Source organism: Cyprinus carpio, chromosome B23 (assembly GCF_018340385.1).
Source record: "Cyprinus carpio isolate SPL01 chromosome B23, ASM1834038v1, whole genome shotgun sequence".
Lineage (NCBI taxonomy): Eukaryota > Metazoa > Chordata > Actinopteri > Cypriniformes > Cyprinidae > Cyprinus > Cyprinus carpio.
In genome coordinates this window covers 15,001,374-15,026,699 of record NC_056619.1, presented here as the reverse complement: position 1 = coordinate 15,026,699, position 25,326 = coordinate 15,001,374, and the positions used below count along the sequence as shown (strand labels likewise).

Sequence of the window (25,326 nt, the reverse complement as noted above, 5' to 3'; positions counted from 1 at the left end):
AGTATTCACACCCATTTTTTCCACATCAATTTACACTACATACACCATTATGGCAAAAAAAAAAAAAAAAAAAAATAGTTTTTAACATCTCTGCAAGTTTATTAAAAATAAAACAACTACCCCAATCTGGGACAGTTGAGATTTAGCTCAGGAGCATTCATATAGCTTGTAGATGTTACTACACTTTGAGTGAAGTTAAAGGTGCTGTAGGTAGGATTGACACCGAGTGGTTGAACTAGCTATTGCAGTCCAAATTCAAAATATTGGAGAGGGTTTTTTCACCTGGCCCCTCCTCCTCAGATCTGACACACACGCAGGCGCAGGTTGCCAGATTAACGACACAAACAGGAATGAGCGCACTTGATGATGAATGAAATGAAATAGCTGTGTTTTACGCCAACTGGAAACCCGGGGTGCCGAAATACAGTTGGGTAAACTGGCAGTGGGCAGGTTTCACAAACCCAGAACAAATACCGACATTCCGGCCCGGAACGCACATTTTCAAAGGAGAATAACTGACTGTAGCATTGTTTTCCAGATAAACAAGTATGTTAACTGAGCATGTTTCTTAAATATCTGCAAACATATTATGGTATTTGTATGCTTTAGTATTAGTAGAGTCAAAATCTTACATGACAAAATCTTGAATGCGTATGATCTGGAAAGGCACACGTCTTAATAAAAGGTCTAACAGCTGAAAGAGCATATCAGAGCAAAAATCAAGCCCTGAAGTAAAAAAAGATTTACAGGATTGCATCAAGCCACGCATATGGGGAAGAGTTCAGAAAAATTCTGCTGCACTGAAGGTTCACGAAAGCAGGTAGCTCTCTGGCTTAATAAAAGGATAGACTCTCCAGCTGGTAATTCCAACACTTTATTTGCATGTTCATCACATAAGATCACCACTGAATGCCATAAAAAGTAGCACATTACAGTAACTCAGTGAGAATCAACCGTAAGAGCTTGAACAAAAAGAAAACAAAACACCAAGCAAATAAACTTTAAAACAAACACATTGAAACCAAATACAAATGAGTAAACATGTTACTTGAAGGTAAAATGTGTAATATTTACAATGATCTATTTACAGAAATGCAATATAATATACATAACTATGTTTTCAGAGGTGTATAAAGACCTTTCTTAGTGAACCGTTATGTTTTTTTTACCTTAGATTGAACAATTTCTATCTACATACACCACGGGTCCCCTTACATGGAAGTCGCCACCATGTTTCTACAGTAGCCCTAAACAGACAAACTGCTCTACAGAGCGCGTTTCGTCACTTTGTTGTTCTTGCGAATAAAACACTGACACAATGATGAACAAGTACATTAACGTTCACAATAACATACATTTATTGAATAATTAAATAAATATAGTTCCTTGATTTACCTTTGTAAAGAAATCTCATTGCTCTCTGTGTCGGCCACCGTAGCTTCTCTAAAGGGAGGGATGAGCAGGTGACTGAGCCGTTGGTTGCAATTTGCAACCTCACCGCTAGATGCCGCTAAAATTTACACACTGCAGCGTTAAGCACACCCAAACATAATACAAAATAAACAAATAAGCTTACTACAAATAAAAAAAAGATTGAAATAACACCAACAACATAAGATAATAAATACATAACAGGTCGAAACAAGAAGTCGAAATACCTTGTTCTCCATTTAACCCAGGAGCTAAATCCTTTTAATTCCTTGCGAACCGTAAACCTTAATGCCATGACCATGTGCGTCTGGGTCTCGTTCTGTATGAGCATCAAAATATCAGACCTCAATTACCATAACACAAATGAAATTAAATGCCATACAAAATATCAAAAATGAATCAACACCAATCTAAATATTATGGAAACTTAAAAAATAATCAAATCATTAACAAAGCATGCAGTCTCCATTATCCTTAATGGAAGAATTTTGAAACAACCAAGACTCTTCCTAGAGCTGGCCTCCAAGCCAAACTGAGCAATTGATGGAGAAGGACTTTGGTTAGTGTGGTGACCAAGAAGCTGATGGTCACTCTAGTTGAGCTCCATGATCATATGTGGAGATAGGAGAAATCTACAGAAGGACAAACATCACTGCAACACTCCACCGATCTGGGCTTTATGGCCGTGTGGCAAGACTCAATGCTCTCCTCAGTGAAGATACATGAAAACACACTTGGCATTTGCAAAAATGCACCTAAAGGATCCCTGGACTGTGAGAAACAAGATTCTCTGGTCTGATGAACCTCAGTTCTGACCATCATGTTTGAAGCAAACCAGGCACTGCTCCTCACCTGCAGAGTAGCCTACCATCCCAAAAGTAAAGTGTGCTGGTAGTGCCTCATGCTGTGGGTCTGTTTTTCAGCGGCAGGGACTGTGGGACTCTCCAGAGTAGAAGAAAATGACCAAAGCAACAAAACATGAGCGGAACCCAGCCCAGAGCATTCAGAACCTCAGACTGGGCAGAAGGTTCACCTTCAAACAGGACAATGACCCTAGGCAGACAGCATGAGCGGCTTATACACAACTCTGTGAATGTCCCCACAGCCTGGGAGTTTCAGGTTTCTGGAGAAAACTTAAAACTTCCACCATCCAACATCAAACATCACAAAACTTGAAAAGTTAAGAAGAAAAAAGAAAAATAACTGCCAAATGCTGAATTCCAAAGCTCAAAGCATCATACATAAAATCTAAAAAGGAAATCAAGATACTACAATGCTTCAGATAACTACTGAGTTAAGGATATGAATATTTTGCAATTCAATTCAATTCAAGTTTATTTGTATAGCCCTTTTTACGATACAAATCGCTGAAAAGCAACTTTACAGAAAATTAAGTTTCTACAATATTTAGTAGTAGCTTATCAGTGGTGACTGTCAGTTTATGCACATATGGCAGAAATGCACCTTTTTTTTCAATTTTTTATTTTTAATAAATTTATGAACTTGTAACATTTCTGTTTTTGCTTTGTCATTATGGTGTATGTAGTGTAGATTGATGTGGAAAAAAGCAATTTAATGCAGTTTAACATGAGCTAGCAACATAATACGTGAAAAAAATTAAAGGGTATGAATACAAATAAACACTAATACACACAATACTACTGACATTTAATTAAACACTATAAAACAAATTAATAATTACTAATTATTGCTAATCAAATTATGTAAAAGCAATAAAAAAAAAAGCAGCCTTTGTGAGAAACAAAGCAAAACTCGTTTGGTAAAGTTTTGATCAACATGAGGACACAATAGTTGAGAAAGCTGTGAATCAATTGGACATTATTTAGATATGCAAGTGGGTGACATGCAAATAATAATAATAATAATAATATTTTTTTTTTACTAATAAACATAAAATAAACATTTTTTTGAAAGTCACGTTAAACCTAAAAAATAAATAAACAAATAACATGTTAAAAAAAAATTAAAACTTTGAAGGGGCATCCATTTGAATAGACATGATGCTTCTGTTGATGAGGAACAACATTAGTCATAAGCAGAACCAAATTCACATCATTCTGAGCAAAAGCACTTATAATAACAATTGGACTATGTTTGTCATCAATCATCCATCATCTTCCTGTTCCTTTTCTTTGTTCTCTTTCATTTCTGTGGCCACAGTGTGGAAGGAGTATGGTTCAGCCAAATGAATCTTGGATGTTTTTAGGTTGCAGCTCATGTGCTCCATTTTGTCTGTCTGGCGGCCTTGAGCTCCAAGTCTTTGTGTAGAGTTTGAGCCTTTGCTCAGGGCTGGTGCAGACAATGACCCGATAGCACTTCTTACCGGTTGTGGAGGCACGTTGAGGTTAGATATCGCTGCAGGATGTTGCCAGGTGCACTTGCTAAGCTGAAGCTCAACAAGAGAATGCAGGGGTTTTGACTGGTGTGGTCGAGGCTGGTGCTTCTTGAGCTTTGGGTATCAGATGCTTCTGGGATCTAAGTGAAGGTTCTTTCAATGGTAACTCCACAGTCTGCTGAAGTGGGATGGTACTGGACAAAGCAGAGGAAGAGAGGATGGCGGTGGAAGGGACCTGAAATTTAACTTGAGTTTCAGAATTCTTGTTAGCTCTATTGGTTGATTTCCCTGTTAGTGTTGCATTGGCTACAGTTTTGTTGGTGTTAATGTGGGTGGAGCTGCTCTTTTGGTGAAGGGTTGAGAAAGGCCCGGTGGTTTTGTGTCTCTGTTTGGTTATCACCACAGACTGACCACTATACAGCAATAGAAAATCTCTTTGACTTTGACCGTTTAGCGGCAACAGTTTCAGTCCACAGCAAGACTTATTAAAATTTCCAAAGTAGGGTCTGAAATGAAAGGGTGTCACATTGTTGTCACACCTCATTTTGTCAAGTGCTGAAAAATTTTCACAGCTTTCACACACATGCATTATTCAGACAAACTACAAGGTTTCATCTCATTTAGAATCACATTTAAAACACGTTTGTTTGTACATAATTAATCTATATGTGGTTATTTTATTAAACAAATAACTCACCAAGTGTATCACATCTTTCAGTACTTCACAGTTAGCATGCAGGGCAGGGTAACAATTCATCTTGAGCAACCAGACCTGCGCAAAACAAGCAGATCACAATTTAAGTGACTTCCCAGGCTATGAAGATAAAATGGGCCTTTTGTTAAAGTGACCAGATTTCTGTAGTGAAATCATTACGTAGTTAAGTGGTTAATAATGTCTACATATATATATGTGTGTGTGTGTGTGTGTGTGTGTGTGGCACCAGCCACTTTATTAGGTACACCTATTCAATTGCTTGGTAACACAAATTGCTAATCAGTCAATCACATGGCAGAATGCTAGGCATTTAGGCATCTAGATGTGGTGAAGACGACTTGCTGAAGTTCAAACCGAGCATCAGAATGGGGAAGAAAGGGGATTTAAGTGACTTTAAACATGAAATGGTTGTTGGTCTGAGTATTTCAAAAACTGCTGATCTACTGGGATTTTCACACGCAACCATCTCTAGGATTTACAGAGAATGGTCTAAAAAAGAGAAAATATCCAGTGAGCGGCAGTTGTGTGGACAAAAATGTTGATGTCAGAGGTCAGAGGAGAATGGGTAGACTGGTTAGAGATGATAGAAATGCAACAGTAAGGCAACAAATAACCACTCATTACAACCAAGGTATGCAGAATACCATCTCTGAATGCTCAACATGTCAAACCCTGAAGCAGATGGGATACAGCAGCAGAAGACCACACCGGGTGCTGTTCCTGTCAGCTAAGAACAGGAAACGGAGGCTACAATTCGTACAGGCTCACCAAAACTGGACAATAGAAGATTGGAAAAACGTTGCCTGGTCTGATGAGTCTCAATTTCTGCTGCGACATTCAGATGGTAGGGTCAGAATTTGGCATAAAGAACATGAAAGCATGGATCCATCCTGCCGCGTCTCAGCGGTTCAGGCTGGTGGTGGTGGTGTAATGGTGTGGGGGATATTTTCTTGGCACATTTTGGGCCCCTTAGTACCAATAGTACCACACACTGTTATTCCAAAGATTGGAATTCTTTAGTTTTTGTTTTTAAAAGAAGTTTCTAATTCTAATTCTCATTCTAATATGGTGATTTATAATCAATGTTGGAAACAGTTGAGCTGCTTAATACTTTTTGGACCTGTGATACTTTTTTTTTTTCAGGATTATTTGATAAATAAAAAAATAAATATAAATTTTGTGTTACAATATATATTACTTTTCAAAAGTTTGAAAAAAAAAATCATTTTTTTAAAGAAATTAATTACATTTACATTTAGTCATTTAGCAGATGCTTTTATCCAAAGCGACTTACAAATGAAGACAATGGAAGCAATTAAAATCAACAAAAGAGCAATGATATATAAGTGCTGTTAGCTTAAACGCAGTACACGTAGCAAGGGCTTTTAAATAATATAATAAATAAAAAGAAAACAGATAGAATAGAAAAAGAATAGAACAAGCTTAGTGTTAGAGGTCTTTTTTTGCTTTTGTTAATTGTATAATAAATGAAAAGAAAGAAAACAGATAGAATACAAAAAGATTAGAAAGCTAGTTAGATTTTTTTTTTTTTAAAGAATAGAATTAGAATAGTGAGTGCTAAAGTTAGAGGGTCAAATAAAGATGGAAGAGATGTGTTTTAAGCCGATTCTTGAAGATGGCTAAGGACTCAGCTGCTCGGATTGCGTTGGGAAGGTCATTCCACCAGGAGGGAACATTTAATTTAAAAGTCTGTAAAAGTGACTTTGTGCTTCTTTTGGATTGCACAATCAAGCAACGTTTACTTGCAGAATGCAAGCTTCTAGAGGGCACATAAGTCTGAAGTAATGAATTTAGGTAAAGGGGTGGAGAGCCAGTGGTGGTTTTGTTGGCAAACATTAATGCCTTGAATTTTACGTGAGCAGCTATTGGTAGCCAGTGCAAATTGATAAACAGAGGTGTGACGTGTATTCTTTTCGGCTCATTAAAAATTAATCTTGCTGCCACGTTCTGGATTAATTGTAAAGGTTTGATAGAACTGGCTGGAAGACCTGCCAAGAGAGCATTGAAATAGTCCAGTCTGGACAGAACAAGAGCTTGAACAAGGAGTTGTGCAGCATGTACTGAAAGAAAGGGCCTGATCTTCTTGATATTGAATAAAGCAAATCTGCAGGACCGGACAGTTTTAGCATTGTGGTCTGAGAAAAATAGCTGATCATCAATCATAACTCCAAGATTTCTGGCTGTTTTTGAAGGAGTTATGGTTGATGTCCCTAACTGGATGGTGAAATTGTGATGAAACGATGGGTTTGCTGGAACCACAAGCAGTTCTGTCTTGGCAAGGTTTAGTTGAAGGTGATGGTCCTTCATCCAGCAAGAAATGTCTGTTAGACAAGCTGAGATGCGAGCAGCTACCGTCGAATCATCAGGATGGAATGAGAGGTAGAGTTGAGTGTCATCAGCATAGCAATGGTATGAAAAGCCATGCTTCTGAATGACAGAACCTAATGATGCCATGTAGACAGAGAAGAGAAGTGGTCCAAAAACTGAGCCCTGAGGCACCCCAGTAGTTAGATGTTGTGAGGACACCTCACCTCTCCAAGATACCTTGAAGGACCTATCTGATAGGTAAGACTCAAACCACTGGAGTGCGGTTCCTGAGATGCCCTTTGCCAGTAGGGTTGACAGGAGGAACTGGTGGTTAACATTGTCAAAAGCAGCGGACAGATCAAGCAAGTCTTAGGGCTTCAACAACTGAGAGCAAGGCAGTCTCAGTTGAATGTCCACTTCTGAAGCCGGATTGGTTGCTGTCAAGGAGGTTTTTCTGTGTGAGAAAGGCAGAGACTTGGTTGAACACAGCTCGTTCAAGTGTTTTTGCAGTGAAAGGAAGAAGGGAAACTGGTCTGTAGTTCTCTAAAAGAATTGGGTTGAGGGTGCAATTATTAAACATTCGACCCATATGAGCCTGTCTAAATGTTCAGAAAAAAACCAGCAGTGTGGAGGGATATGTTAATTATGTGAGTGAGTGCAGGTACAACTGCAGGAGAAATGGCTTGAAGGAGATGAGATGGAATAGGATCAAGCGGACAAGTAGTAGGATGATTAGAAAGGATGAGTTTGGAGACTTCTGCCTCAGAGAGTGAAGAGAAGGATGTGAATGAGTATATGTTTGCTGGTGAGATGTCCTTGACGGATTGTGGTATGAAAAAAATTGTGCACTGATGTTTTTAATTTAATTAATGAAAAATGTGGCAAAGTTGTCAGCTATTAGAGATGAAGCAGGAGGGGGAGGAGGAGGAGGACAAAGGAGTGAGGAAAATGTTTTAAAAAGCATGCGAGAGTTAGACGAATTGTTAATTTTGTTATGGTAGTATCATGTCCTTTTAGCAGTGGAGACATTAGCAGAGAAGGAAGTGAGGAGTGACTGATACACATTGAGGTCAGTAGTATTTTTGGATTTGCGCCACACCCTTTCAGCAGATAACCAAGGGGCAGAAGGGGTGGTACAGGCTGGCCTGGAAGACAAGGGGCAAACATTGTTTAAACAAGATGTAAGAGTGGAGCAGAAAGTATCAGTAGCACTGTTAGTATCAAAAGATGCTAACAGTTTAGGGGAAGGAAGCGAAGATGAAACCATAGCAGATAGCTGGGAAGGTGAGAGTGAGGGTAGCTTACGTTGAAAGATGACATGTGGAGGGGTAAGTGATGTGTCAGGGACCATCCTGAGGTTAAGAGTGAGGAAGAAGTGATCCGAGGTGTGCAGTGGAGTAACCAGTACATGATCAGTGGAGAAGTGTCGTGTGTAAATAAGGTCCAGTTGGTTGCCTGATTTGTGAGTAGCAGTAGTTGACACTCGGCAGATAGAGGTTTATCTAGGTGGATGTTGAAGTCTCCAAGCATAACTAGGGGAGTACCATCCTCAGGAAAGGTTGAGAGCAGCACATCTAATTCATCCAAAAAGTTACCTAGTGGTCCTGGGGGACGACAGACAACTACAAAATGGAAATTAATAATTTTTATTCAGCAAGGATGTGTTTTGAATAAATGCTGTTCTTTTTAAATATTTATTAATCAAAGATAAAAGCATCACAGGCTCCAAACAATATTAAGCAGCACAACAGTTTCAACACTGATAATAAATCAGCATATTAGAATGATTTCTAAAGTAAAGGATCATGTGACACTGAAGACTGGAGTAATGGCTGATGAAAATTCAATGCTGCGTCACAGAAATAAATTATATTTGAAAGTATATTAAAATAGGAAAACAACATTAGAAATTGCAATAATATTTCACAATATTACTGTGTGTTTTCTGTAATTTTGATCAAATAAATACAGCCTTATATATATATATAAAATGCATTTAAAATGTTTATAATGCTTTTCATTTTATAAATAATTTATAAACTGAAATACAGTATGTGATGAAGTATGGTATATCATAGCTGTCATACTACTAAACAGCCATCAACACACATTTGAACCACGAATAATGTTCAGAGTAACTATCAAACGATTCTCAGTGACTGACAACAATATCAGCATGCACCCAAAACAATGAGGAAGCACAAAACAATAGAATTACTGTGAATAATCTAAATAGCCATGCACTAACCTAATTCATAAAAAAGAGAAACCAAAAATTACTATATGATCTTTGTTTACATATGTCTAGACACCAGTTCCTTTATAAGTACAGCAACAAAAAACTTTCAGCAGACTTTCGCCAGTAGATGGCAGTCTTACCCTATTCAAATAGCTCTATTATTTTACAGTAATCACATATATTTTGCCTAAACTACAAATATGTTTATCATACTCATTTTAGTTATCGCTGTGGAGATGACAGTGTAAACACATGACAAGTTTACACACTGACATTGAGTGTGAATCACATGTACACATTTCAGTGAAGAAGGATGTCAAGTATTGAATATTTCTAATGCAAGACTCGTAAGGTACTTTTATAGTTTGATGTGTCAAGTATTATCGAGTTAATGCTGTACAATGTAAATGTTGTTGGTTGCTATATGTGAATCCATAATGATCCGGTAACCTGGAGACCAGAATGTTCCTGGCCTGGGGACGGCATGTTTACGCTGACAGTACACAGGTTGCCTGGAAACTGCTTGGCAGGGATTGAATTTAGGATGCTCCATAGGGGACAACCGGCCCCTGAACATCATGTTTGCAGAGAATCGTGCCAGCATTAGAAAACTATATCATAACTGTCTTGAAGAAACAAAGGAGATTACAGAAGAGATAAATAAAGACTTCCTTTTGTAATGCGTCTTACCGCATTCAGAGGATAATTCTAAAACTAATCTGCTGTGTCTGACTCTGTAAGCCTTTCAGGCTTCAAATACACACATATTTCGCTCTTATAAACCATTTTTTTGTGTCTCACCTTGAAATCCTCCTCAATCAAGAAGTCACAACCAATTAGGTCAAAGTAACCAAGTTTGCAGTCCAGCCTCCAGCGTGGCTTTGACAGCTTGAAAGCACTGGATGATGATATGTTGCATACTTTTCTGCAGAATGACAAAACATTTGGTTAGGATGCAGTTTAATTATTGACAGCTCAAATGAAATGTCGTTCATCTGTTTTAGAGTTGATATTTGCCTGTCAAAAATTTTTATTATGTTTTGAGCTCCAAGATAAAATGCTGCCCTTCATTTAGCACATTTTTATTTTCCTATTCAGTTTCATCTTTCTCAATATATTTGATGAGCTTCCCTCTTAATATTTCATATACTCCCAAAACCATTGTTACCATGACAACAGTACAGCTGCATCCTTTCAAGCAATGTGAATAAATCTACATGCAGTTATTACTTTAAAAGATACATGTAGACAGCCTTACTAAATCAGATTAACAGAGATTATCAGTTAATTACTATTGATTTTAACCTATCACATAAACCTATTAAAATTATGTAAATAATTAAAATAGTTATTAAACTCACTGCAAAAGGACCCAGAGACTGTCTGTCTGTCTGTCTGTCTGTGTGTGTGTTTGGTATATATATGTGTGTGTGTGTGTGTGTGTGTGTGTGTGTGTGTGTGTGTGTGTGTATATACACATACCTCTTTATTAATTAAGTTTTTAATACATTATCTTACTTGATTGGTCAGGTGGGATGTGATATTGTCTGAGTTTGGGTCATAAAGGTTACATGTCAATCGGATGTAACCATGACGAAAAAACACCATGTATGGCAAGGTGGAAGCAATTAGAAAATATGACGCACATCAAATTTCCAGCCTTTTAGTAGCAAAGGGTAAATAAAAGAGCACAGAAAAAAAATCATTAACATAAAAAAAATGAAAAATTTTAAATTAAAAAAAAATATAAAAATAAATAAAACATAAAAATAAATCAAAAAAAAAAAAAAAAAAAATAATATTGAAAATATTATTATTTATTAATATATTAATTTAATATATAATAAAAATAATCATTATTAATTTAACTAGTATTTTATATTAAAATAATAATTATTATTTTATTATTATTATTATTATTTTACTACTTGCTGTGTTAATTTTGTGTACTCTTTAATACTGCTGATTTCAGTGTATTTCTTAATTTTGTGTACTCTTTAATACTGCTGATTTCAGTGTATTGCTTGCCAAGCTGTTCCAACATCCTCAAAATGAAAAGATAAATCTTTGTATTTCTACCATGACAGAAAATAACACAAACCATCAAAACTCCCTAACACCATATCACTACATACCTGTAAACTCCTACTATCATACTCTGAGGCATAGCTACAGTATTTTGTAATGCTGACTGATTTCTGAATGAAAAGTTTAGAATATAGACATCAAGCTCTTTTTGATTGATGCCTGTGGCCTTGGCCATGGATTTAGCAGGATTATAGGACACTGAAGGCATGATTCACAGCATGATTATATATAATTGGAGCATGTGACCTTTTGAAATTGTCAGCTTTACTCACTGTTGAACAATCTGAGCTTTTGGCAAATTGAAAGGTGACTTCCTGTTGGACTGCTGCTCTATTGTGTTCTGCAGTAGTTCTCTGAATGTGGTTATGTCTTCTGGTGTCCGCAGTAGAAAAATATCACGGTCTTGGTTAAGGCCTATGGCCTTGTAGATCCACATGCTGGATTTATCATTGCATATTCCTGAAGACTTCATCAATTTTGCCTTCATTAGATGCAGTACTGTGTTTATTTCCAAAGTTAGGAATCTATATATATATAATTTATATTTAATATACTTTAAAATAGAACTTATTACTGAATTTTCAAAACTCAATATTCAACACTCCAGTGTCACATGATCCTTCACAAATCATCCAACATAAATATTAAAAAACAATGATTAAAAAACAATTCCTAAAACTTTCATTTGTGCTAAATCATTTTCATTTAAGGAAAAACCAGCAAACAAAAAAAAAAGAAATCTTTTGCAACAATATAAGTCTCTACTACTACTACAAAAAAACAAAACAAAACAAAAAAAAAAACAAACAAAAAAACAAATTAACATAGCCTGGCTGAATAAACGGTAATTTATTTTAAAAAAGGACCAAAAAAAAAACCCTGTTGTGTTTATTGTTACAAAAGATTTCTACATTAAAAAACATAAGCCACATATTTAAAAAAAATCCGCTTATTTAAAAAACATTAAAAACACAAAAATATTTCAAAAAAATAAACACTTAAAAAAAAATTAAAAATTGAAAAAAAAAAATAAACAACAAAAAAATAAAGAATATACAAAAATATTTCAAATATTAAAAATATTAACAATGTGACACTGAAGACTGGGGTAATGGCAGCTGCAAATTCAGCTTTGCCATCAACAGCAACAAATTATTTAAAATATAAAATGAATAAAATTGATTTCAAACTGTTTTCTTTTAAATGGTCAATTTAATGGTAAATTCTTAACCTTGGTTTATATTGAGTCAAAATAGGTTGAAAAATTGGCAATGATTCTTGTAAAAATCGTGAATGTCGTTACTTGTCTTGGCTGGGGCAGATTGAAGTTGCAGTTGTGGGAGACACCTGATCCAGGAAGGTGTTTAATTACTCTGACCTCCTCTTCCTGACCATTTAATTCACAAAATACAAAAATACTACCAATACTAATGTAGGACATTCCAGTTCAACCTCAACGAAACTAATCATAGGCCATTTTGTGGACATTACACAACAATATATTCAAATTGTTTTTATATGGGTTTTGTCGAGAAATCCTGGCAACCCTGGCTGGGGGAAGCACTTGGCACGTCGCTGGTTCCAGAGGGCCGTGCTGTCATGGAACGTCAAGATTGGCTGATGATTCTGTCACGCTCACTTGCTACAAATCAGATTTGACGTCTTTGAACAAAAGGGAAGCACTATCTGTAATGCTGGCTCTGAAAATGATACCTAAACAATAATGAAAACATTTTTTACATAATGTAGGACATTCCAGTTCAACCTCAACGAAACTAATCATAGGCCATTTTGTGGACATTACACAAATGAAAATGATACCTAAACAATAATGAAAACATTTTTTACATAATTTTATTTTTTATAGGGCAAGCAGAGAAGGCCCTGCTGGCCCTGATGGCTCACCACTGTATATATATATATATAATCAGCATCTTATTATAAACCGTTTTACCTCATTTTTGCCTCATGGGGGCAGCCATGTTTAGATCAGTCATATACTAACTAATTTCCCTTTATGAATTAATATTCATTGCTTTGCATTTCTCATTTTGTCATCTCTACAGACTATTAAACTACTGTACAGAGTCCATGATTGTCTCCCCATCTACAGTACAACACAAACACTCTTACACACCTGGCAGGGTTCCACCTGTATGTTTTACTCTGTGAGTGACCTGCCTCCTCCTCTGTCTCCTTGTTCTTCTCCTTCTCCATTTCAGCTTCATTTACATGTTGTAGCACCATGACCTCGATCCCAGCATTCAGCGGACTGCCCTTCTCCTCCTCATCTGATTGGCCCTGGTCGTCCATCGTCTGCTGTGAGTCTCCACGGACATGCTGTGTGTCCTGTCTCTGTCCAGCACCTGGCTCTTCTCCGTGCTGACGGGGCTCAACCCTGCGCTCACATGACATCACAGTCACTCCCCTCCAACCAGCTCAGATCTACGGAGAAAAAAAAAAGATTTTCCAGCAGCAGTGCCCGACTGACCTCTGTAAAGCCAGTGATCCAGAAAAAAAGCAACATCAGATATGCATGGCTACATTTCAGCTTGGTATTTATTGTGGTCACTGGAATAAAACAGAGGAGTTGCTTGAGAAAATAACCTTGAAACTACAGTATCAAAAAAAAAAAATTATTTGAGCTCTAGCAGACAATTTAGCAAAATAATACTATATAACAGTATTTAAAAATGCATAATTGAAGACATAAAATAGTACACATTAGATACATGGCCGTAACCTGGGTTTGAAAATTAGTTAGGTTTGGGGTAGGGTTAAGAATTGTGCTATAATAACCCCTACAAACACAACTCATTATATACACTAACACTTTAAACAAGACAGACATGTAGATGTTTGTGAAAGATGTTTTCTCTCTTTTAGAGAGATGAACATTACTATAGGTTAGGGTGGATAATTTTATCTGTTGTTTATTATTCATGTAACAATACATATTACTGTTAGCCTATAGTTTTCATTAATAACCATTGTTATATAGATGCTAACTTTGTCCAGTGCTTTTTACGAATGTTTTTAGCATGATTTTGTGAAAAATTAACTACTATAGGCCTACTGAATGAAATAGCATAGACTTCTTCATGCCTAGTTTTTGCATTTTTCATTCCATTCTGAAGGCTTACATATTGTTCTACAGATCTGTGTACTAGTGTTAAATGCTACTGTTTTTGATACAGTTGATAATACAAAATAGTTTTTTTTTTTTTTTTTTTTTTTTTGCGTTTTCCTTACCGAATGTGATATCCTGTCCGTCCAAGTTTTTTGTTTTTTTTTTGATTCCTGTCATTTTATATGCCAGATATAGCAACGTTGAAAAATAAAAACCGAAAAATAAATAAACATAAACTGACATTAGTTCAAATCTTTTGTAAATAAGATAAGATAAAGATATCGCTAGCCCTAAACTGCAATATCCTGCTTTATTAAATTAAGTAGAAAAGACAAGTCCAAAGATGTCAATAATAGCTGGATCTGGCAACACGGCGGAGTTTGCTCACCCCCAACCCAAATCCCCTCCCCCTCACAGAAATTTAAATCACCCCAAATCTTCCAGAATCTATCATCTATAAACCACATACAATATTAAAATTATTGCAAACTGTCTAAACTGAATTATACATGCAGACACTCATATGAGGATTTTTAAACTGCAAAGTAGTCAGTGAGAGAAAATGTATTTTTTGAGCATGAAAATTTTACAGAGGACTGGACCTCGGTGACCTAACTGGCTACGGCGATGATTAGAAATGTAAACCAGGAAAAATAAGATTAGCTAAACAGCAACTATCAATTTAGTAAATACAAATTGTATTAAACTTACACTGATTTTGGAGGTCACAAAATATGTTTATTCTTCCATTCCTCTTTTTAAAAATTCCTGTCTCCTCTGGGAACAATAAACCGGCCGTGTTTGTGCAGGCAGTCTATCTTTGTTTATTCAGTTCATGTAACGTTACTTAAAAGACTTTTGTAGCATGATTACTCATTGCTCACTAAACTAGCCAGGCCAATGTAAACATCTGCTTGTTACCTAGGAAACAGGGGTCTTAGCAACAGCTGCTACTGAAGGCTAGAATCTCAGAACAAAAGAATCACTCCAGGAAATGATTCCCAGCGTTTCCAACCTAACACCATTCATTATTAATTGTCCTGCGGATCACTGTTTTGGCATTACAGTAATGTGAGAATGCAATGAATTGTGTGCACTGAAGCCGTTTGTTTTATCTCTCTTAAGCTATTGTGTTCAATTAGGTGTAAAAACATATTAGCCATGGGGAAATAAGATCTATTGTTGGTTAAAACAAAACACACTCAATCCTTACTGGTTCTTCTTTTCTTATGTTGTTCTGTAACATCAAATATCTTAATTTCAAAATGGATGGATGTCCTATTAAAAATTCTTAGGCGGTGGGTTTAATTTCTTGGCTTGTATAAGGGCTTATTCGTCTCTTTGTTTTTTTTTTCAGGATTGTGTTGTCATGAGCAAAGCACAAAGGTAAAACATCAAACAAAGAACAAACCTTCAATAAATATCGAACCCAAACACACCTGTCTCTATGCAATTACTCATATAAGAAAGATAGATGCTAAACATGCAGGTCTTCATAGGGCGTATTTACATTCTAATCATGTGTTAACAATATTGTGTTGCATGAGCCTCCTAAAAACAAGTATTTGCATACACTGTAGTGATGTCTACCATAATGACTCTTTTTAGCTTTTCTCTAATTTAATACAGTTTTTGCATTGAAAACATATCAGCATCAGTGTTGGGAAATGTATAGATTACAGATTACAAGTTAGACTATTTAAAATGTAAAAAGTAGAGTAACTATTCCAATTACTTATTGTAACTGATTACATTTGATAACTTTTCTCAATTTCTAATGAATGTTTTCAACTGTTAATCATTTTGAAACATTTAATGCAGGCAGGTTTAACCTTACAGTACTCAACACTCATTGCTGTCAGACTTTCAAAAATCCTTCTTCACTTGAATTAAGATTAAAATAATTTAGCCACCACAAATTCAGACTTTAACACCTATTCTTTGAGATCATTCTAAGGTTAAATACAGATTTAAATAATAAGATATAGGTTAATAGCTATGATACACAAGAAAAGTATGAAAAGCATCGTCAGAATACTCCATCTGCCGTCAGTGGTTCAATCGTAACGTTATGAAGTGACGATAATACTTTTTGTACATGAAGAAAACAAAAATAACAACTTTATTCAACAATTCGTCTCCTCTGTGTCTCTCCACATCACTGTAGGGCCATTTTAGAGAATATCTGCTGGACGCAAGCAGTGTACTCTCTTCTGTGTCAAAAATATCTTAATTGTGTTCTGAAGACAAACAAAGCTTTTATGTGTTTGGAACGACACGGTGATTAATAACAAAATTTTAATTTTGGGGTGGAGTAACCCTTTAATCTTAAAACATAAAGCATATAAACCCCAATAGGAAACAAGTTAAGCATGTGTCCTATTCTGTGTCCTAAACTCCCTAAACACCTGAATCACATATTTCAAATAAATTAAATTCAAAAAAAAATGGAAAGAAATCAATCACATATGTATGAAAATATTGTGAAAATATTCAGATTTAACCCCGTTTGGAATCGTTAACATTTTCTTAAGTAACTGTTATTTAATTACACATTTTTCTCAGTAATTGTAACATATTGTAGTTAAATTTATTTAATTAAACCATGTAATTCTATTACATGTAACTAGTTACGCCCCAATTCTGCATCACAAATTTACAGTGACTTGGAAATAGTGCAAAATCTAAAATCTATGTTTTAAAATTCTAAAAACTTTCAGTTTATTTCCGGCTTAAAATTTGATTTCCACATTTTGCAGCAGGGACAGAGAAGTTAATGTTGTTGTGCATATTTAGATCCTGTGAATGCAGATTGAGATTTATTAATGTTTTATATTTAGAGTTGCTAGTCATATTGCACGTATCCTAAATTTCAGGGTGTCTCCCAGAAAGTGTGAAAATTACTGCTCTTTATAACAACCAACTCTGGAAGACACACCCAGACACCAGTGGCAGTTAACTGTAATCCCACTCCTGACACACATTTGACCCCCCCACCCCCCCTTAAACCGACTTCCACACAATCCCAATAGTTTCTGCTAGGTCTTGCTCAATGGGTAGAATTAATCCAGTGTGATCAAGAACTCATGGAGGGAAGAACTGACTACACTCAATTCAAGAAATATATAGTTATAATTATTAGCAGAATAAGTACTCATTATGAGGGTCAGTGAATAAAAATGCTATTTTTAATTTTATTTTCTAATTTTTATAAACGCATACAAACTATTTCATTGTATAAAGAAAATAAAAAAATATTTTATTTTGTATCCCGTGAATATGTTTTCGACTGTCTTTTACTTCAGGCCACAAGCTCTTAATGCAGTATAACTTCATGTTGTCAGATATGGCTTGCAGTTATGTTAGTACATTGCTGGTTTCAGCCACACCTTGCCAGTAGGCTGCAATCTGATAGACGCTGTGTACAGAATGCTGTGTAGGGGGACAAAGAAAACAGGTTTGTTTTACAGCCATGTAACTCCCCTGGCTCACCATCTGCTTATGAGTACTGCGTGCATGTGTGTGTGTGTGTGTGTGTGAGAGAGAGAGAGAGAGAGAGAAAGAGAGACTGTATATTTGTTTTTGGAGAACTGACCTATTCCTCATCATTGCCAACAACCAGGAAGTACTGAATTGTTTACATACATACAGGTGCATCTCAATAAATTAGAATGTTGTGGAAAAGTTCATTTATTTCAGTAATTCAACTCAAATGGTGAAACTCGAGTATTAAATAAATTCAATGCACACAGACTGAAGTAGTAGTGATGATTTTGGCTCATATTTAACAAAAACACACCAATTCACTTTCCAAACAAATTAGAATATGGTGACATGTCAATCAGCTAACCAACTCAAAACACCTGCAAAGGTTTCCTGAGCCTTCAAAATGGTCTCTCAGATTGGTTCACTAGGCTACACAATCATGGGGAAGACTGCTGATCTGACAGTTGTCCAGAAGAAGACAATCATTGACTCCCTTCACAAGGAGGGTAAGCCACAAACATTCATTGCCAAATAAGCTGGCTGTTCACAGAGTGCTGTATCCAAGCATGTTAACAGAAAGTTGAGTGGAAGGAAAAGTGTGGAAAAAAAAAGATGCACAACCAACCGAGAGAACCGCAGCCTTATGAGGATTGTCAAGCAAAATCAATTCAAGAATTTGAGTAAACTTCACAAGGAATGGACTGAGGATGGGGTCAAGGCATCAAGAGCCACCACACACAGATGTGTCAAGGAATTTGGCTACAGTTGTCGTATTCCTCTTGTTAAGCCAGCCCTGAACCACAGACAACATCAGAGGCATATTACCTGGGCTAGGGAGAAGAAGAACTGGACTGTTGCCCAGTGGTCCAAAGTCCTATTTTCAGATGAGAGCAAGTTTTGTATTTCATTTGGAAACCAAGGTCCTAGAGTCTGGAGGAAGGGTGGAGAAGCTCATAGCCCAAGTTGCTTGAAGTCCAGTGTTAAGTTTCCACAGTCTGTGATAATTTGGGGTGCAATGTCATCTGCTGGTGTTGGTCCATTGTGTTTTTTGAAAACCAAAGTCACTGCACCCGTGCACCAATAAATTTTGGAGCACTTCATGCTTCCTTCTACTGACCAGCATTTTTGAAGAAGCTGATTTCATTTTCCAGCAGGATTTGGCACCTGCCCACACTGCCAAAAGCACCAAAGGTTGCTTAAATAACCATGGTGTTGGTGTGCTTGACTGGCCACCAAACTCACTAGACCTGAACCCCAGAGAGAATCTATGGGGTATTGTCAAGAGAAAAATAAGAAACAAGAGACCAAAAAATGCAGATGAGCTGAAGGCCACTGTCAAAGAAACGTGGGCTTCCATTTCACCTCTGCAGTGCCACAAAACTGATCACCTCCATGCCACGCCGAATTGAGGCAGTAATTAAAGCAAAAGGAGCCCCTACCAAGTATTGAGTACATGTACAGTAAATGAACTTACTTTCCAGAAGGTCAACAATTCACTTTTTTTTATTTTTTTTTATTGGTCTTATTAAAAATTACAAAATACACAAACATTGAATTGGTGGGTTTTTGTTAAATGTGAGCCAAAATCATCACAATTAAAAGAACCAAAGATTTAAACTACTTCAGTCTGTATGCATTTAATTTATTTAATACACAAGTTTCACAATTTGAGTTGAATTACTGAAATAAATGAACTTTTCCATGACATTCTAATTTATTGAGATGCACCTGTATAGTAAACCATTGTGCACTTTTTACAGTTTTTTTATGCTTCTGAAACTCACCATAGTTTTGAGACATGAAGAGTGGAAGAGAGAAGAGTGTGGAGGAGTGGACAGGAGAAACAATGCATTTTTATGCCTTTAACAGTTGGTGAAAGAGTGATGTCATCATGTTATGCCAACAATGACTTATTCTCAGTCATCAGAACTTGATCAACTGGCGTATTAGTGAAGTAAATGAGGGGTGACGTGGATATTTTGTACAAGGAGGAGCATTAATGAGATAAGGAACACAAGATCCTTTAAAAATTCAGAAACAGATACAACCCCCCCCCCCCCAAAGTGTTTGCAATTGCTGAGAACAGAATGACCTTAATAATCAAGAATATGTGGTTAGAAGTTGTGATAAAAACCCATTGCAAACTAATCAGGGAGTTCCCTATCAGTATGACTACTACTTATCCACACTAAAGCAATGTCACAGCCGTTTAAACACGTGTTCTTCTTGACAGCCCGTTCTACTTCATTAGCAATCCTAGGTTAACCTCACCCTCTGTTGGTTGGAATCTAGTTTGACTACATCTGAGCAAGCACAGACCAGTGCTGGAATTCTCCACTGTGTTTCCGGCAATGTGGAATTCTCTTGTGATGTCACGCGATGGCAAGCTCTTCTGCTGCTTTCATTTGAACTTATTTAACTCAGTTTAATGCTCAAAAATATTTTGTTGTTTTACAATTGACGTAATTTTTATTTTAATTGCAAACACATATTAATAGATTCACAATGCTTGATTATCCAATTAGTACCAATAACTGGTTAAATAGTTTCTATTAAAATGCTGATGTAGTGTACTATAGAAGTAATGGTTCTGAAGGTGTAACTTTAACTAGGATCATAGGAAAACACCTGGCAAACACCTTTGCTACTTCTAAGAAATGTTTCTAATTGAATGAGTCAATAGAGCACTTGGCAGCATTTAAGATCCTGTCTGGGTGTATCTCAGGTAATTACTGGTGATGTAATACAATGTAATATTCATGAGTTTTTATAGAATATTTTGTGTTCATGTGTATACTCACAGCACAAAAAAAACACACACTTGAAAGAAATTAATATTTTATTCAGGACAGACACATTCAATTGACCAAAAATGACAGTGATATATTAAATATATTAAACTGCAAAAATATTAAACTGATAAGTATGATATGTAAATGGATTACAATCAACCAAAAATTATTCAGACAACTGTTAGTATGACATTATTTACACAACTATCAATACTTTGTTGGGCCACCCGTAGCAATGCTTAAAAATGTGTTCAGTCTGTGGAGTAAAAAGGTCACATTAGCAATTACAGAAAAAAACTTAAGCAAATCATGGTCAGGTCAAAGTGTCTGAATAATATTTGGTCCTAAATTTTTATAAATTTTACTGGTAGTACACTATATGAAGGAATTTTGGGTAAAATATGTCACAGTTTACTTTATTTTGCTATCCTCAATTGAACTATAGTGTCCTGCACCCACTAGTAAAAAAAAAATTAATAAAATTATATCTTGTGTCTGATGAATTTTTGCTTTGACTGTAGATGATATGAAATGTCTCTTAAGCATCAAATCAGCATATTAGTATAATTTCTGAATGATCATAATGGTCATAAACTGAAAATAATGGATGCTGAAAACTCTGAAAGCTTTGCCATCAGATTAATAGATTAGATCAAATAAATGCAGTCTTTGTGAGCATAAGAGACTTCTTAACCTAAACATTAGAAATGTACATACAGAGAATGAACAAAAGATCCTTTGTATGGTTATTTTTAGTTTCTGTACTACTACTCCAACCAATGACAAAAGAGATTTAAAGGCCCTTCTATGTCATAGTTTAAAGTTGGGTGCCAAATGCTGCATTATAGCAGCAGACAAAACCCTCTGTGACAGACTAATATTTCAGAGATAACAGAAACGTCAAATAAAGGGCCATTGTGTTGGTTTTGTATAATAATTTTATTGAGCCATTGTGTCATTTTACATTTCAACTTCAAATGAATCATTCATATGACCATTCACAGCAGTTTGCGTTTGAGTACATAAAGGTAAAAAGCTCTTTTACATATCATTGTCCTGCTGTCCTTGCACCTCACTATGACAGGGGCCTCATTGGCAGTGTGCTTTCAACACAATGAGGTCCTGGCAGAACAGGGCAAATTGAGGTAGTTAAAAAGGAGCTCTGTTCACATGTAACTGGATCTTGCTTTGCTCTGAGGCCAGGCATTCCGGTCGACCCACTGAGAGTCACATGAACACAATGACCAGGCCAGCAGCAGAGCCAGACCCAGATTTACTGACAGCCATTAACATACACCTTACCTGACCGCTGAAAACATGCCTGACTGCCATGATACAATCTAAAGAAATGTCTCAGACACACTCAATTAAATTCTGAAGCGTTTGCGTTATTTCTGCATCTTTCAATGCGCTACAATTGATGTTATGTTCACTTTCGTTGCTCCAGTCAGCATATTTGCAAATCAGCAGTTAGTTGGAAAGAAAACTAGTCAACATACTGTCACAAAGTGAACCCTGTAGGCTTTTTTCCATGTGGAATTTAGTTACCATGGTAACACTGGAGGATCGTAGTGTTGGGTAATCAGCATGCGACAAAAATCCTTTTATCATGCCCATTTCTGATCTAGCTTTTTACTTAGGTCCCGAATAGACTATGTGTATTAATATGCATATTGTAGTAGCTTCATTTTACAGTACATATCAGAAGAATTATGATGTAATTCCTTGAAACAAAATACAGTGTGCAAAAACATAAAAAATACATACAAGTGCATGCCCCAGAGGTCTTTCTTGCCAAGGCCAAATTACTTTTCTTGCGGGTTTTTTGCAGAAACTTTGACTCATAACACATGGAAGAGAATTGCAAAATATCAATCTTCCAGTGAAGGATTCACAGTTTCTCTATACATATAAAAATATGGCCCATTAACAACATATGTGAACACTGTTGGGAGTTATAGCCAACGTTTGCATCCTAACGATACCTTTCTTGATAAAAGTTAGCATGACAGGAGCTTGATTTGCATATGTTGATAGGAAAATGACATTTTCTACATTCTTCTATTAAGCACACTGAAGTTCTTCTTTCATTCGGTAGGTTGAGAGGACATTAGCATGTAATGGACGGCATTACCAGACAGTATTAGACACAAATTATTAGATCTAACCATGTCTGGTAAGACGCCCATCAACAGGCCTGGCTCTGTGACCTCACACCTGATAAAGAGGAAATGATGTTAACTCACCAAATAAAAATCATCTGAAAAATTCGCTAAAGTGCTCAGTTTGGTTTATGCCATAAAACTATTTTGTTCAGAACAAACATTTGCTGAGGTTTGAGTTCACAGCCAAAAAATTAACATGATAGGATTTCAAAAGGGACCTAGATTACGTGGTTATGTAAATACAGGCAATAAAAAAGGGGTATGGTGCGTGACAAATGAGTCCATTTCATACATAAGCAAAGAATAAAAAAAGTACCCCATATAAGCAAATATGGGTGTGGTTCAATTCACCCACCTTAAACAAACATTCAGTGCTTCAATGACTTTACGACCATTGCTTCTGCCCACACATCATGCTTTAAGGTATAACATAAATATAGAAAAAACAGGATTTTCTGTTCCCTAAATAAATTTACAAGTAGTAAAGGACATTATTGTTCAGATCCACATGTTAAATCAAACTACTAAGGTAAAGTTCCTAAAAAAAAATGTCGTCAAAGACCTGCTGTCATAAAGATACTCTGCCGCTAAAATGACATGTTTAACATGGACATCTGCCAAGATGGTTTTCTGTGGGAAAATATATAGTCAGGGATAAAAGACGGAGAGGGAAAATGGGAAGAGGAGGAGTTGAGGATGTCATTATGTCTATTTTTAACAGGAGGGTTATGCTGAGCTCATGTGTCAGTTGCAGGATGTGCCACGCAGGTAAAACGAGCTGGACCAATCACGGCTCACCTGCTATCACAAAAGCCACACTGAACATAAGAGGGGGAGGGGACGAGGAACTTTCAGCAAGTCTGGTTTAACAGTCAACCGACTGGTATTCTTTAACTAAGGCTGGGTGGGGTTCAGACGTCTGAAACACAAAATGGGACAAGGACATGAAAGAAACAAAGCTCCTCGAGTCTCTTCTTATTTCTAATTTCTAAAGGCTTTCATCTAAAGCAGCATTTAACGATTATGAACTTTCGAACTCGTACCACATTGTTTTCTAAATGGTTTCTCATCAAGTATAAAGGTATATCCTACGTCAGTTCTACACTACACCAGGAAGTGCAGAGAGGACGTTATGGTTTCTGTGGAAACATGGCTTATGCATTCAGTATTTACCTAATTGTCAAACAAACACATGCTCTGATGTGGCTTTCTCATCCCAACGGTGGATTCAAAGACAAAACAATTGCTGTCAAACAAAGGAGTGATAAGAATTGCTACCATGACAACAGCATGGTAGAGTCTTTCCCATATCATATCACAGACGAGGACATGTACAGTAAGTTAGCAAGTAGACTAGCATTATTACATTATACACTTAAGTGAACCAACATGAGGACTTACCCATGAAGCAATGAGGTCACCCAACAAACATCGTTACCAGACAGTGTTAGAAAACAGATACACAGTCCAGCACTGTCCGGTAAGATGACTGCTAAGTGCCAGTGGAGAAGGTTAATATTTCCAGGACACTGACACAGAAAGATCTGGATCTGATGTTCGTGGACAGCCATCATCATCATTACCAGGCAGTATTAGAGAAAATAATGAAATCCAATGCTGCCTCGTAAGATGGAGAAGACTACCCAAATCTATCTTAATAAGCAGGGAAAATCTCAGTATGGTGAAATATATCAAATGCCACACCAAAACACATTGCTACTAATTCCTTTGTTTAAAGATGGATTGGTAATGGCATAATCTGGGGAGTCAACCAGAGAAACTACACTTAGAATCAACAGGGCTCTGACTCAGTCTGCCAACTGTCCCAGACAAAGGGTATGCCAGCAAAATAACCTGCTCAAAAACAGGTAGAGCTAGTACTGCACATGGCTTTGTTCATTTGAAAACTGCAGCTGAGGTGCAGAGTGGGCCACTGAGCCAGTTAATAATTGCCCAAACCTGTTCTAACTGGTCTGAATTGACATCATGGCCAGGCTGGGAGGCTGTTCGCTTTAACAATATAATGTTGAGACAACAAAATATGCATTTCTGCTAAACGGCGCCCCCCCAGACCCAACCCCTTGGCGCTGAAAGTAACAAAGGCCTTGCTGGGTGGCGTCGAAAGATTCACTCATCCTCACAAACTAAAAACCCCGGTTGTCTTATTATGTGTGAGAGAAACGGTATTACTGCGAGTGTGGGAAGGGTTGACGGATGCTAATAATAGTTGACGCATTGTGTGGTGATAACAGCGTGCAGGAATGTTATTCCAGACTGACCTGCGACCGAATTCGGCATTGAGAAAGTCCTTCCTGTTTACTGAGTAACGTCTGCAGTGCACAAAGTGAGAAAATCCATCTTTGGCATACTGATAGTCGAATGGTTTTTCACAAATGTTAGCACAATGGCTAAATGTTGGAGAGAACTGATACAATTACTGAATGAGCTGATTTTAATGATAAAATAAAAGTAGATTAGACCTTAAAAGTACTTTTTGTGTGAATGTGTAGTAGTAGTTGTTACGATTATACTTTTCAAATGCCCAAAATGGGAAAAACAAACTCAAAATCATGCTAATTATTTAAAACAATTCCCA

General features: G+C 36.6%; 1 protein-coding gene across 2 annotated transcripts in view; it reads right to left on the bottom strand.

The window, feature by feature from the left end:
• Positions 1-1,328: 1,328 nt before the first annotated feature.
• The window catches only part of LOC109085208, a 42,408-nt gene continuing 18,410 nt past the window's right edge, over positions 1,329-25,326 (bottom strand). The window contains exons 1-5 of one of the 2 annotated variants that reach the window (XM_042750674.1): positions 14,999-15,202; positions 13,295-13,602; positions 9,871-9,994; positions 4,485-4,559; positions 1,329-1,750 (exon numbers count right to left, since the gene is read on the bottom strand). In XM_042750674.1, coding sequence (XP_042606608.1) covers positions 1,511-1,750; positions 4,485-4,559; positions 9,871-9,994; positions 13,295-13,572 — 717 coding nt within the window. In that variant the 5' untranslated portion in view covers positions 13,573-13,602; positions 14,999-15,202 and the 3' untranslated portion in view covers positions 1,329-1,510. Of the gene's footprint in view, positions 1,751-4,145; positions 4,294-4,484; positions 4,560-9,870; positions 9,995-13,294; positions 13,603-14,998; positions 15,203-25,326 lie in introns of those variants that run through there. The other variant, XM_042750675.1, reaches the window with a different exon arrangement.